The sequence below is a fragment of the Panicum hallii genome, chromosome 6 (genome assembly GCF_002211085.1).
Source record: "Panicum hallii strain FIL2 chromosome 6, PHallii_v3.1, whole genome shotgun sequence".
NCBI lineage: Eukaryota > Viridiplantae > Streptophyta > Magnoliopsida > Poales > Poaceae > Panicum > Panicum hallii.
Genome location: NC_038047.1, coordinates 31,242,551 through 31,254,448, shown reverse-complemented (window position 1 = coordinate 31,254,448; position 11,898 = coordinate 31,242,551). Strand labels below are relative to the sequence as shown.

Here is an 11,898-nt window from a genome sequence, read left to right as displayed (position 1 = left end):
GAGCACTCCTTTGGCTGTTCAGACTGGTTCAATTCCAACCCTAACTGCATGGGCAATTATTTTGTTTGGGGTTGTTGGTTTATCTATGTTCTGAATAGCGTCAATCTTAGCCTAAGTATAGAATTTATGTCTATGGTCTGAATTATGACCTGATCTGCTGTTTGTCGACCGTGGCTGGTCCTAATGTCTGTTCTTACGCATCTTCTGCTGTGAGTTCGTTTACAGTAAGAATTTGTGTTGGCGTTGGTTGACATATGCGTAAGTTTCATATGCAGTAGCTCTTCCATTTGATAAGCTTGAGTTTGTCTCCTGTGCATGCGAGAAGGTAAACTAGTTTTACTTGTTAACCTGTTGCTGTTTGGTTGGCTGTCCAGAAAGAGTATGGAAAATTGCACATCCATCTTATATGGAATGGTCTGTTAGAGCATCTCCAACCATGAGTTATATATTTGGATTCTATAATTTGTATTAGGGATATATTTGATGTGTTCAGGGCTCAAAAAAGATTATACTCCAAAAGCGGGATCTCAAATCATGTCATTTACAACTAATTGGAAAAAGATTGGAGTGGAGGCATTAGGGAAAGAAGTCTCTGTCAGTTAGATTTTGTGGCAAAAGGGTGTCAGTTAGATTTTGTGGCAAAAGGGAGATAGGATCTAACTAATTGAGTCCTATATCTAGAACCCGGGAGACTGAGTCCTATATCTAGAATCCGGAAGACTGAGTCCTAAATTGATTTGCCAGTTTTTTAAAAATAGGATTTATGTTGGAGGCTATTTTTTTCTCTTAAGCTCTATATTTATAGGACTCCTGTTAGAGATGCTCTTAGGCTGAACCTAACTCAAATTAAATATGTAGACTTGGAACGAGGCACTCAATTCGAAACCCCCACAAATCAACTTACCAAAATGACACCTAGCGAGATATGGCTTGTCTTCTAGGCTGCAAATTGATGAATGTAGTAGAATTCACCCGCTTTTTTTAGTAAAATCATGACACTTGCCTTGATAAACTGAGTCCCTGTTTGGATATCATAGTTTTGAAAAGCGCCGGTATAAGAAACTTCGTTTAGAAACCAGATATGTGCCAAACCAGAATTTATCAAATAAATTTCTAAACTCTAAATGTACCATAGTTTTATCAATATCATTTTCAAAACTACAGGTTTGTTGCACACCATAAAACCACGATACTTCTCTAAACTGTAAAATTTCTGCAAATAGTACGTACTGGTTGAGTCCATCTATTTGCACACCTTGCTGTCTAGGACAAACATCATGTCAAATCTACTGGGTCGTCCATCTTGAGAAGTGATTGATCCCTAAACGATGGAACACCCGTGTGTTCGACTGCTTTGTGACTGGTAGCATCAATTGTGAATTTCACACCCTTTGTCCCTCATCAAGAACCAGATCCTTATATCCTATAGTAATTGGTGCTCTGTTGTAATGGACTACCGGTGCAGTTTATTAGTAGGGGAGCGTACTTTATAACTCCAAGAGCAGCATCGCACCGTGGAGTTAAACAGGATAAGCTACGCCAGTTCTATGTTTTATCGCAAGCTCAAGCAAGAACTTCTGATAAGCATTTTCATAAGACCAAAACTCCATAAAGAAAAGGATCAGCACAACAAATCCAGGATTGGTGAAGAAATCACCATGGAAACAATATCAGAAATCCATAATATGCTGGGCACGACAGTAGGATGCCCAGTCGAAAGACCAACGCTAGTTCTCATGGCAAGTCACTGGGACCTGCCAGCCAGTGCCACAGCGCAAAAGGTTTTCCTCCAGGCTCGGTGGAATCCATAGAACATGCGGATACAATCTATTTTGGATCATGCCGGAAGCCTCTTCAACTGCTCTGAGCCGTCTCTGTCTTGGCTTCAGTTGCCTCCGTCTTCTCAGCCTCACCAGCCTCCGCAGCTTGTGGCTTTGACACTTCTTCTAATAAGGGGGCAAAAGGAGGGCAAGACATTACCGTTAGTACCTTTGAGAGTTGTGATTTTCGTGCTTCTTATGACAGCAAAATTTTGCAGACCACATGAATAATAAATTACATGACTTCAACACTAATTCAGTACACTGCATGATAGTATCTATCTAAAAACTTGCAGCTGACACTAATTTGCCAAAGTTCCACTTGGCTAAAGGACTATTTGTGAAGCCTATACTAAACTGGGGCCAATACAATCAAACATAATATGATCAGCTTTGACCCACCATAAATGCATCAAGAGTACATTTATGTAGCAGATATGCATAATGGTCTAATGAGTACTAATTGACATCAATCATCTTGCACAATGTAACTCTGAATTATCTAAGAAACAGTTGTAGCTAGGTTATTGTATTTCAGGGTAAAATAATACAGAAAATTCCGAACTTCCATGTTAAGAACACATTGACTACGGTAGTTCCCTTGTGAAAAAGGGCAATGGATTATTTGGTGCATATTGAATTCATAGTTGATCAGTACGCCAGGAATGATCAGAACTCCAACTCATTGTTAGATGTGAAATTACAATCTTCCATAGATTGGCCTTATTGTTTAATGTCAAGCTATATCAATGAAAAGAAATAACAAAGAATTAGCAGTTAGTTGAGCTGTATGATCCTAGCAGTGCTATCCTAGTTTTGATTTGATACATTTTTTTTATCTTAATAGCTAGCAGATGTAACTACCAAGAATTAAAAGCACAGTAGAAAGAACGGGAAATACCAACCTTCATCATCACTCTCATCCTCAAACTCATCCATTCCCATACCACCTATGCCGCCCAGACCACCCATGCCACCGAGACCACCCATGCCACCCAGACCACCCATGCCGCCCAGACCAGCCATATCACCCATGCCGCCCATACCACCAAAATTCTACAAAACGGACAAATGAAAACATAAAAAAAGTGAAACACAATAACAAGGAATCCATTAATAATTAATAAGAGAAAAACAGATAAAACAATATTTACCGAGAAGTCCATCCCATCCAAGTTGACATCACCACCTAAGAAAAGAAAACATGAATGTAAGAATTACATAATCTACTTACTGTTCAGTGCAGAAAGAAAAATTTTAGTTCAAGCCTACAGCACTTCAATTGGTGATATCAAGCTAGCATATTGTATAGGACAGATGGTATTCTGAAGCCAGGATAGCTATCTTTTTTTCCGAGAAGGCAGATGGTGAAAAGAAAAGTTTGCTTGAAGTTGGATGTAGACTTTAGGTCGAGTTAGTATAATCTACATGCAAAGGTGCTGCTCGTGAAATATTTAGACTACGAACTACTAGGTAATCATGACTGCCAAACATTGCAGATTTATCAACTAACTAAATTCTTATGTGCTATCTATAAATTCATATTTAGTCACTTAACCTTATATGAACTGAAACAATGACAAAGTAAATGGTCTGTCTTCATCATTACTCATTAAACTATCCATATATCTAGGAGTGACAAAAGAGCACATCGCATACCGTCATCATCTTCATCCACCCATTTGTCCCAATCAACTTTCACAAAGTGAGGTGCCCTTTGATCATCCCGAACAAGCTTCTTCCACCATTTGGCCTCAGCTTTTTCTACGATACAGAATATGGACCTGACACCCACACTTATCTTGCTAGCCTGTTACATTAAAAAGAAAGAAAAACTCTGGGTTAGGAAGCACAACTTTTCAGAAGGATTAAACACAGCTTATGTATTAATACCATAAGAAAATGCATTACCTCCACGTTTACTTTGTCATTCAGATCTAGTTTCAATTCATATAAGTTTGTACCAGCACTGCCAGAGAATGTGAAGACACCATTTGGCTCCAAATTGACCTTAGCATCCTTTGCATCAGGTAACTGTACGGTGATGTAAACCTTGTCAATCCTCTGAGCCCACTTCACTTCAGGGTGCCGACTACAGAAGACATTACCACTCATCAAGAAATCAACATAGAACAGGAAATTCATATCTCTATAACCTTATTCAAACATACTTAATAGCCTCTAAAAGTACCAAGTCTATATATTTACATGTAGTCTACTCAGTACTCAACATTTGTAGACTTAATGTGTAGAAAGAATAAGGAATATCCATGATTTGTGAGGGCAACCGAGTGATTAGTTTGAGAAACAGAGCATTAACACAATCACCAGCTAGCATCAGTATCACTGTTACCGCTACAGCTAATGAAAATTTTACCACAATGATGTAGATATACAGAAGATGTGATAAAGGAAAAAAAACCAAAAACTCAAACGGAACAGAAAAGCTTAACCTGCCAGTAACAGTATAGTAATCCTATCTCCATCTACCAAGCTAGCTATATGTATGAAGTTTCATCGCGACCATTCAAAAAAAGTGAAATCAACAATCATTGTGAAAGTCATACATGTATGAATCAAATTGCCAACAAATGGAACCATAAATTTACAATCTCATATACTAAAGAATAAAGTTATTATTTTGAATATTTGCATGTCCAAATCCTTGTTAAAGCATAGGTACCTTCATGAGAAATTGAGAATAGTACCAGCCAGACAATATGTAATCTAAAAACATTGATGGATCATGAAAAAGGTCCAAATATTTTAACAGCATGAGAATTACACAAGCACAAGAGTCAAAATATACACAAACTGTGTTAGGAAACACAATCTGAGACCTGCCTCTAGGATATCAAGTGAGATTGCAGCATAAAAAGTTTATAATAATTTATAAAGACATGCTTTCAGTGTTATGATTTCATATTTCATATTATTTAGGAATGGTGGTCGAAGTTGTGCTTTCACTAATGTACCAATCAGTGTTATCCTAAATGCTAAACACTAAACAGTCTATCACCTATTGATTAGCTCTTTACTCAGGCTAAACATCCATTTAAACGGGTCAAGCGGTCATTAAACAAGCTAAATGGGTGATTAAACATACATGGCTAGCAACTGTGCAGTGTTAACACGGCGTGTAAACAGGCTAAACGGCCGTGTAGGTGAACAGTGGTGCCAATGTCTCAGCCCAACACAATACTTATTAACCGACAGGAGTAGTTATTCATCAGAACACACAAGGAAGCAAATTTAAGTACAGTTAAAGCATACATGAGACTAGCATTGAACGAAGCAGCTGTAGGCATGTATGTTAAATGATAACCACAAGTGCAAACCAAAAGGGACAACAGAAAAGATAACAAGGCAGATCCTTCGATTAACTCCATCTAAGTCCTGAAATAAATGTATGAAACTGTGCCAAAACATTCAGTATTACTAGAACCTACCTAGACTTATACACAAATAAACCAAAATCAAAAGTACCTAGAACCTCTTAAGAACCTAGACTTATACACGAGGAAACAAAATCAAAAGTACCAAAATACCTAACGAAGGCCACGTTTGTCAACTAACCCAGATCAAATGTAATGACAGTAAATTAATGAAGCTACCACCGCATTATGCCAAAAACAATGGCGGACGCAGAGCTAGGGACACACTGAAACAGCATCAACACACAAAGGCACGGACGCACAGCCATGAACTGCAATTACCCGCAGAACCGCCTACGCTTTCCCCTCCTAGTCCACCATCCAATCCACAACCAACCAACGGAACCATTCAAAACCGCCGCACCACGCAACGAACCACAACGAAGCCGTACAAACCCGCACCGCCCAAACCCTAGCAGCACATCGTAACCTGAGTAGAAATAGGGGAAACCCAACGATTCCATCTCATCCAGCCACATCACCGCGCGAAAAAAACCCTAGGGCTCGCGGGAGCAGCGGCCACGGCAGCACGGGGAGCGGTCAGATCCGCGACGCGGCCGGAGGCGGACGCCGCGAAATCACGACTCCCACCGAACCCACTGAAGCGAGAGCGCCGAATCTAGGGAGAGGAGGAGCGAGATCGAGGGCGCGGGCGGCCGGCTTCTGCTCACCTCATCTTTGTCGAGGCTGGTGCAGGCGGCGGCGCGGGAGGCGGCGGGTGGTGGGGAGCGAGGGTTTTGTGAGGTTTTCGGGAGTTGGGAGGGGAGAGAGGGAGGGGGGGAGGGCGAGTGAAGTAGGGAATGGGAGGGGTCCGCTGGAGTAGGCACGGGCACGTGGTGCGGTAGCAGGCCGAAATGGGCTGCCGGGGTCTGCTGGGCCTGGTTGTGGCTCAGCGAAATGGTCAGATTTGAAAGAAGCCTGCTGCGAAATTGACCAAGAAAGAGCTCTGCATTAGATGTCTAATAAGCACTTGGCAAAATAGCCAAATTCATCCCTGAACTATCGCGTCCGGCTCAAATTCGTCCTTGAACTTTCAAAAGGTCCAATTTAGTCCCTGAACTATCTCTATTGGTTCGGTTTCCTCCCTGTGCTGAGCTGGCGTTGACACCGTCTACTGCCTCCTTAACTTTCCATCCATTGGGTTTACAGCAAACGCTGAAATGTCCGTTTTACCCCTGTTTTTTTCTCAGTAGATCGGCCCTCCCTCTCCCAGGCAGCACTCTCGCTCCCTCGCAGTCTGGCCGCCGCTATTTCCAGTCTCCCGCACCCCCGCCCCCGCCCGCCCGCCGCCCGCAGACCCCCCCCCCCCCCCCCGCGCGCCGCCGGCCGCCCGCCGCCGCCCCGCGCCCCCGCCCCCGCGCCCGCCGACCCCCGCCGCAGTCCCGCCCCCGCGCGCCCGCAGACCCCCGCCGCCCGCGGCCCCGCGCGCCCGCAGACCCCCGCCGCCCGCAGACCCCGCCCCCGCGCGCCCGCCCCCGCGCCCCCGCCCCCATCGCCCGCAGACCCCGCCCCCGCGCCCGCAGACCCCCGCCGCAGCCCCGCCCCCGCGCGCCCGCCGACCCCCGCCGCCCGCGGCCCCGTGCCCCCGCGCCCCAGCCCCCGCCGCCCGCAGACCCCGCCCCCGCGCGCCCGCCCCCGCGCCCCCGCCCCGTCGCCCGCAGACCCCGCCCCGCGCGCCGCCGGCCGCCAACCGCCGCCCGCGGCCCCGCGCCCCAGCCCCCGCCGCCCGCAGACCCCGCCCCCGCGCGCCCGCCCCCGCGCCCCCGCCCCCGTCGCCCGCAGACCCCGCCCCGCGCGCCGCCGGCCGCCAACCGTCGCCCGCGGCCCCGCGCCCCCGCCCCCGCGCGCCCCAGACCCTGCCCCGCGCCCCCGCGCCCCCGCCAACCGCCGCCCGCGGCCCCGCGCCCCCGCCCCCGCCCGCCGCGGATGCTTCTGAGACCTGGAACGAGGTAAGAACAAGAACAAGGTAAGAGAGAATTGGAGTTCTGGGTATGGGGTTATATGGTTCCAATGAACCCGGATTAGATTTGGAAAGATTGATTAATCAATCATACCCTGCAACATTGGAAATACTACTGTATTTTGGCTTCCTTATTGCTTATGCTGTCAAATTGCCGATTATACCTCTACATACGTGGTTACCATAAGATACCTCTTCACTAGAATTCGGTTGGTGCCCTTATGTTTCAGGACTAGAAATGTTCCGAGAAGGATGTTGATGATCTTCCACTGATTGATCTGGAAGCGATCCTAGCCGCCACGGCGCCACCGACAACTTTGCGGTCTGCGGAGGAGAACAAGCTTGGAGAAGGTGGATTTGGCCCGGTTTATTTGGTAAAAATAAAAAAAATTACAGTGGACTATCTACCTTGGCAAACTACCATTGGGATCGTAATTCATACATTATTCCTTAATGTACACGCGCATTATTAATGATAGGGAAAGTTTGAGGATGGGCAAAAAGTAGCAGTGAAGACTGAAGAGGATGTCCCAGAGATCAGTCATCATTCTGCTCGTGGGATCTAAATTTGATTTCTGTTTTTGGTGGAATTTGACGACGAACTAGATTTGTAGGGTGGAATTAACATGGGAGATGATGAGGTATTGACTGTTCGATTTCATTTCAATGAGGATTTTGTTCTTGACGGGTCACAGATGCAATATTGCAATGGGGATTTGGGAGTATCACACATAGATAAGGACAAATTATCAATCCCAGAGCTGAATGGTCATTTGTTAGATCACACCACCTTTCATAGATCTGTTAGGATGTACTGGTTACCAGTTGGTGCAAAGCTAAATAGTGGAATGAGGCTGCTTGTAGATGATAAGTCCTGCATGGATTTGCTTGATGAGATAGGATCTGCAGGTGTTGTGGACATATACACTGAACGAAATGAGTTGGACATGAGTGCCAATGAAGGCACAGAGACACAATATGGAGATGAGGACGTCTTTTCCTTATTCAGAGATGAGAACATTATGGATTTGAATGAACAAGAAGGTAACCAAAGCCGAAAACGAAATGATGGAAAGGGTGACCAACATGCCGAAAATGAGAAAGAAGAATTAGGAAGCGAGTTTGATGCCACAGGATTTACAACTGATGAAGATGATGAAGTAAGGGAGATAAGAAATAAATACAAAGAGTTTATGTCGGCTGCGAGGAAGGGAGGAGACATTGGATTGGATGCTCCAATTTATTTGGATGTCCCTGGTGGTAGTGATGTAAACAATATTGGTGAAGCTAGTGAAGGTGGTGATGGCATTGCATACTTTGATTCAGATCATGATGCATCATATGATGAGGATAGTGATGGTGTTTCTAGGAGAAGGAACTGCAGGTTTCCAATATTTGATAGTCATGCTGAGACTCCACATTTTGCAGTCGACATGTGCTTTAGAGGAAGGGATCAATTGAAAGATGCAATAGAAAGGTATGCATTGAAGATGAAGGTAAATATCAGATATCCCAAGAATGATAAGCAGAGGCTAAGGGCTGTATGCAGGTGGAAGGGATGTCCCTGGGTTCTCCATGCTTCATACAACTCAAGGACAGATTGGTTTCAGATTGTGACATATAATCCAAATCATGCATGCTGCCCAGAACTTAAAAATAAAAGGTTATCTACAAAAAGAATATGTGACAACTATGAGAGTACTATCAAAGCTAATCCAGCATGGAAAGCTAGAGCAATGAAAGAGACCGTGCAAGAAGACATGGGTGTTGATGTGTCAATCACAATGATTAAGAGGGCGAAGGCAAGGGTTGTCAAGAAGATGATGGATTGTCAGACTGGCGAGTACTCAAAGTTGTTTGACTATGCACTGGAACTGAAGCGAAGTAATCCTGGAACCAGTGTGCATATTGCTTTAGATCCTGAAGAAACTGACCATGTATTTCAGAGAATGTACATCTGTTTGGATGCATGTCGAAGGGGATTCTTGGATGGATGTAGGAGAGTTATTGGGCTTGATGGTTGCTTTCTTAAGGGGCCTATGAAAGGTGAGTTGCTGTCAGCTGTTGGAAGGGATGCCAATAATCAGATTTACCCAATAGCTTGGGCTGTTGTCGAATATGAGAACAAAAATTCATGGGCTTGGTTTCTTGGGCATCTTCAGAAAGATATCCGTATCCCTTATGGTGCTGAAGGATGGGTTTTTATAACAGACAAACAAAAGGTAATTGGGACCACAACCTATGACATGTATGCCACTGAGATATTTAGAATTGGATAATAACATTTATGACATGTTATTGCAGGGTCTTCTAAGTGTAGTGAATGAGATATTTCCATTAGCAGAGCATAGGATGTGTGCACGACACATTTATGCCAACTGGAGGAAAAAACATAGGCTACAAGAGTACCAAAAGAGGTTCTGGAATACCAAAAGAGGTTCTGGAAGATTGCAAAGGCTTCAAGTGAGATGTTGTTTAATCATTACAAGAACAAACTCGCCAACAAAACTCCTAGAGGATGGAAAGATTTGCAGAATACAGACCCCATACATTGGTGCCGAGCTTGGTTCAAGGTGGGATCCAATTGTGAATCTGTTGATAACAACATGAGTGAATCATTTAATAGTTGGATTATAGAAGCAAGGTTCAAGCCTATCTTGACTATGTTGGAGGACATAAGGATCCTTGTGACCAGAAGAATCCAAGAGAATCGGAGCAACAGTGAGAGGTGGTTAATGGAAATATGCCCCAACATTATCAGGAAGGTCTGTAAAATCAGGCATAGGACCCAGTACTGTCATGTCTTGTGGAACGGTGAAGCTGGTTTTGAAGTGAGAGATAAAAAATGGAGGTTCACAGTTGATCTCAACAACAAAACATGCTCGTGCAGATATTGGCAAGTTTCTGGGATTCCATGTGCACATGCTTGTGCTGCCCTGTTCAAGATGTCTGAAGAACCTAATAAATATGTGCACAACTGTTTCTCTCTTGAGGCATACAAGAGGACATATCAGCATGTCCTGCAACCTGTAGAGCATGAGTCGGCATGGCCTGTGTCCCCAAATCCTAAACCATTGCCTCCTAGAGTCAAAAAGATGCCAGGCCGGCCAAAGAAAAATAGAAGAAAAGATCCTTCAGAGCCAAAGAAATCAAGCACTAAATCATCAAGAGTTGGTACTAAAATCAGATGTGGCCGATGCAAAAGGGATGGCCACAACTCCAGGACATGCCCTAGGATGATGGTGTTTATCCTTTCGAGTTATTATCATGTCATTTGTTTGCTGCTTCCAGATGCACTAACTTTTGGTGCTTAACTGCAGGGAAGGGCAGTGCCACAACCAAATCCTTCACAACAGCATGCTACCAATGCAACGAGTCAAGCAATGGTACCTGCATCAGACGAGCAGCGTAAAGGAAAGCGTCCAGTACCACCTTCAATCCACACAAATTCATCTGCCAATTCATCATATATTCAGGTTAGCAAATTTCAAAGCAGTGATTATGGAAGACAAAATTTTAGTAAACTAATTCCTTTCCATATCTTCTTTTCTCAGTCTAGCAATAAGAAACAAAAGGTGTCTAAGTCAAACTCTAGAGCCATTGCTGAAGCATCTGCAAAGGCAGCTGCTGGTGGGACTGCATCTATTACAATCGAGACAAGTGCTGGCATGGTTGCTGGGACATATGCAAAGGCAACCATCAATGTTTCAGGAGCAACCGGCACAGCCAAAATTCGATCCACTTCAACTGGTCCTGGAAACAGCTTAGGAAAACGCAATGTCATGAGGGAAGAGCATCATGTAGTTTGAGTGCCAGTGCATGGCACATGTATCATTTGGCATGTTCTGTCACTTTTAAACTGGCATGTTCTGTCACTTTCGATGAACAAGTACTTTATTTATTTCAACAAGACATGGTTACAATTGTTGCAACATCATTTCATACTTGCATTTTACATTACAAAATGAGGCATAGGCCTCCAGCGATTACAATACAACGTTTCAACGTTTCAGCGATTACAATACAACGTTTCAGTGTACTGAGAAAAAAACAGGGGTAAAATGGACATTTTAGCGTTTGCTGTAACAGAAAGTTAAGGAGGCAGTAGACGGTGTCAACGCCAGCTCAGCACAGGGACGAAACCGAACCAATAGAGATAGTTCAGGGACTAAATTGGACCTTTTGAAAGTTTAAGGACGAATTTGAGCCGGACGCGATAGTTCAAGGATGAATTTGGCTATTTTGCCTAAGCACTTTTGTAGATATGGATGAGTATCTTTGACGACGCGCGGCGTCGGCGTCGCGGGGGCGAGGCGACTTCGCCAGCCATTTCCCCGACGAAGGATTTTAGACCTGGAAGCTCCTGCTCCGATCTTATTCTCCCGCTCGGGCTGACTCAGGGGCCAGCATTGGTTCGGCTGCCCAGCCTTAGCAGGACAAAATTAGGGTTTCGGGGGCTTTCTCAGGGTGTGATCGAGAAGATGGCGGCTGAGGAAGAAACAAAGAAGAAAGAGGCGCGCTTCTTCGAGGAGTACCGCCAGGCACAATGAGTTGCTTAAGCTGGAACTATCGCGGCTTGGGCAACGCCACGATAGTTAAGGAGCTTCGTGACCTCACGAAGAATTTTGCCCCTTCGGTGTTGTATGTCCTTGAAACTCAAGTCCATAAAAGCTTGGGTGGAGAG

General features: G+C 44.7%; 2 protein-coding genes across 3 annotated transcripts; one reads left to right on the top strand and one right to left on the bottom strand.

The window, feature by feature from the left end:
* Nucleotides 1-1,587: 1,587 nt before the first annotated feature.
* LOC112898005 (uncharacterized protein OsI_027940) lies at nucleotides 1,588-6,055 on the bottom strand. Of its 2 annotated transcripts, XM_025966413.1 has the most exons (6): nucleotides 5,926-6,055; nucleotides 3,732-3,912; nucleotides 3,480-3,630; nucleotides 2,975-3,009; nucleotides 2,726-2,876; nucleotides 1,588-1,946 (listed from the first exon to the last, which is right to left on the bottom strand). In XM_025966413.1, exons 1-6 carry the CDS (start codon nucleotides 5,928-5,930, stop codon nucleotides 1,855-1,857), a joined length of 615 nt encoding a protein of 204 aa, XP_025822198.1. In that variant the 5' UTR covers nucleotides 5,931-6,055; the 3' UTR covers nucleotides 1,588-1,854. The 2 variants fall into 2 exon arrangements, with proteins under 2 accessions (XP_025822198.1, XP_025822197.1); XM_025966412.1 differs by lacking the exon at nucleotides 5,926-6,055 and having other exon boundaries at nucleotides 3,732-3,935.
* A 4,125-nt stretch (nucleotides 6,056-10,180) lies between these two features.
* LOC112898194 lies at nucleotides 10,181-11,023 on the top strand. Its single transcript, XM_025966570.1, has 3 exons — nucleotides 10,181-10,456; nucleotides 10,535-10,690; nucleotides 10,769-11,023. Exons 1-3 carry the CDS (start codon nucleotides 10,310-10,312, stop codon nucleotides 11,021-11,023), a joined length of 558 nt encoding a protein of 185 aa, XP_025822355.1. The 5' UTR covers nucleotides 10,181-10,309.
* Nucleotides 11,024-11,898: the final 875 nt, after the last annotated feature.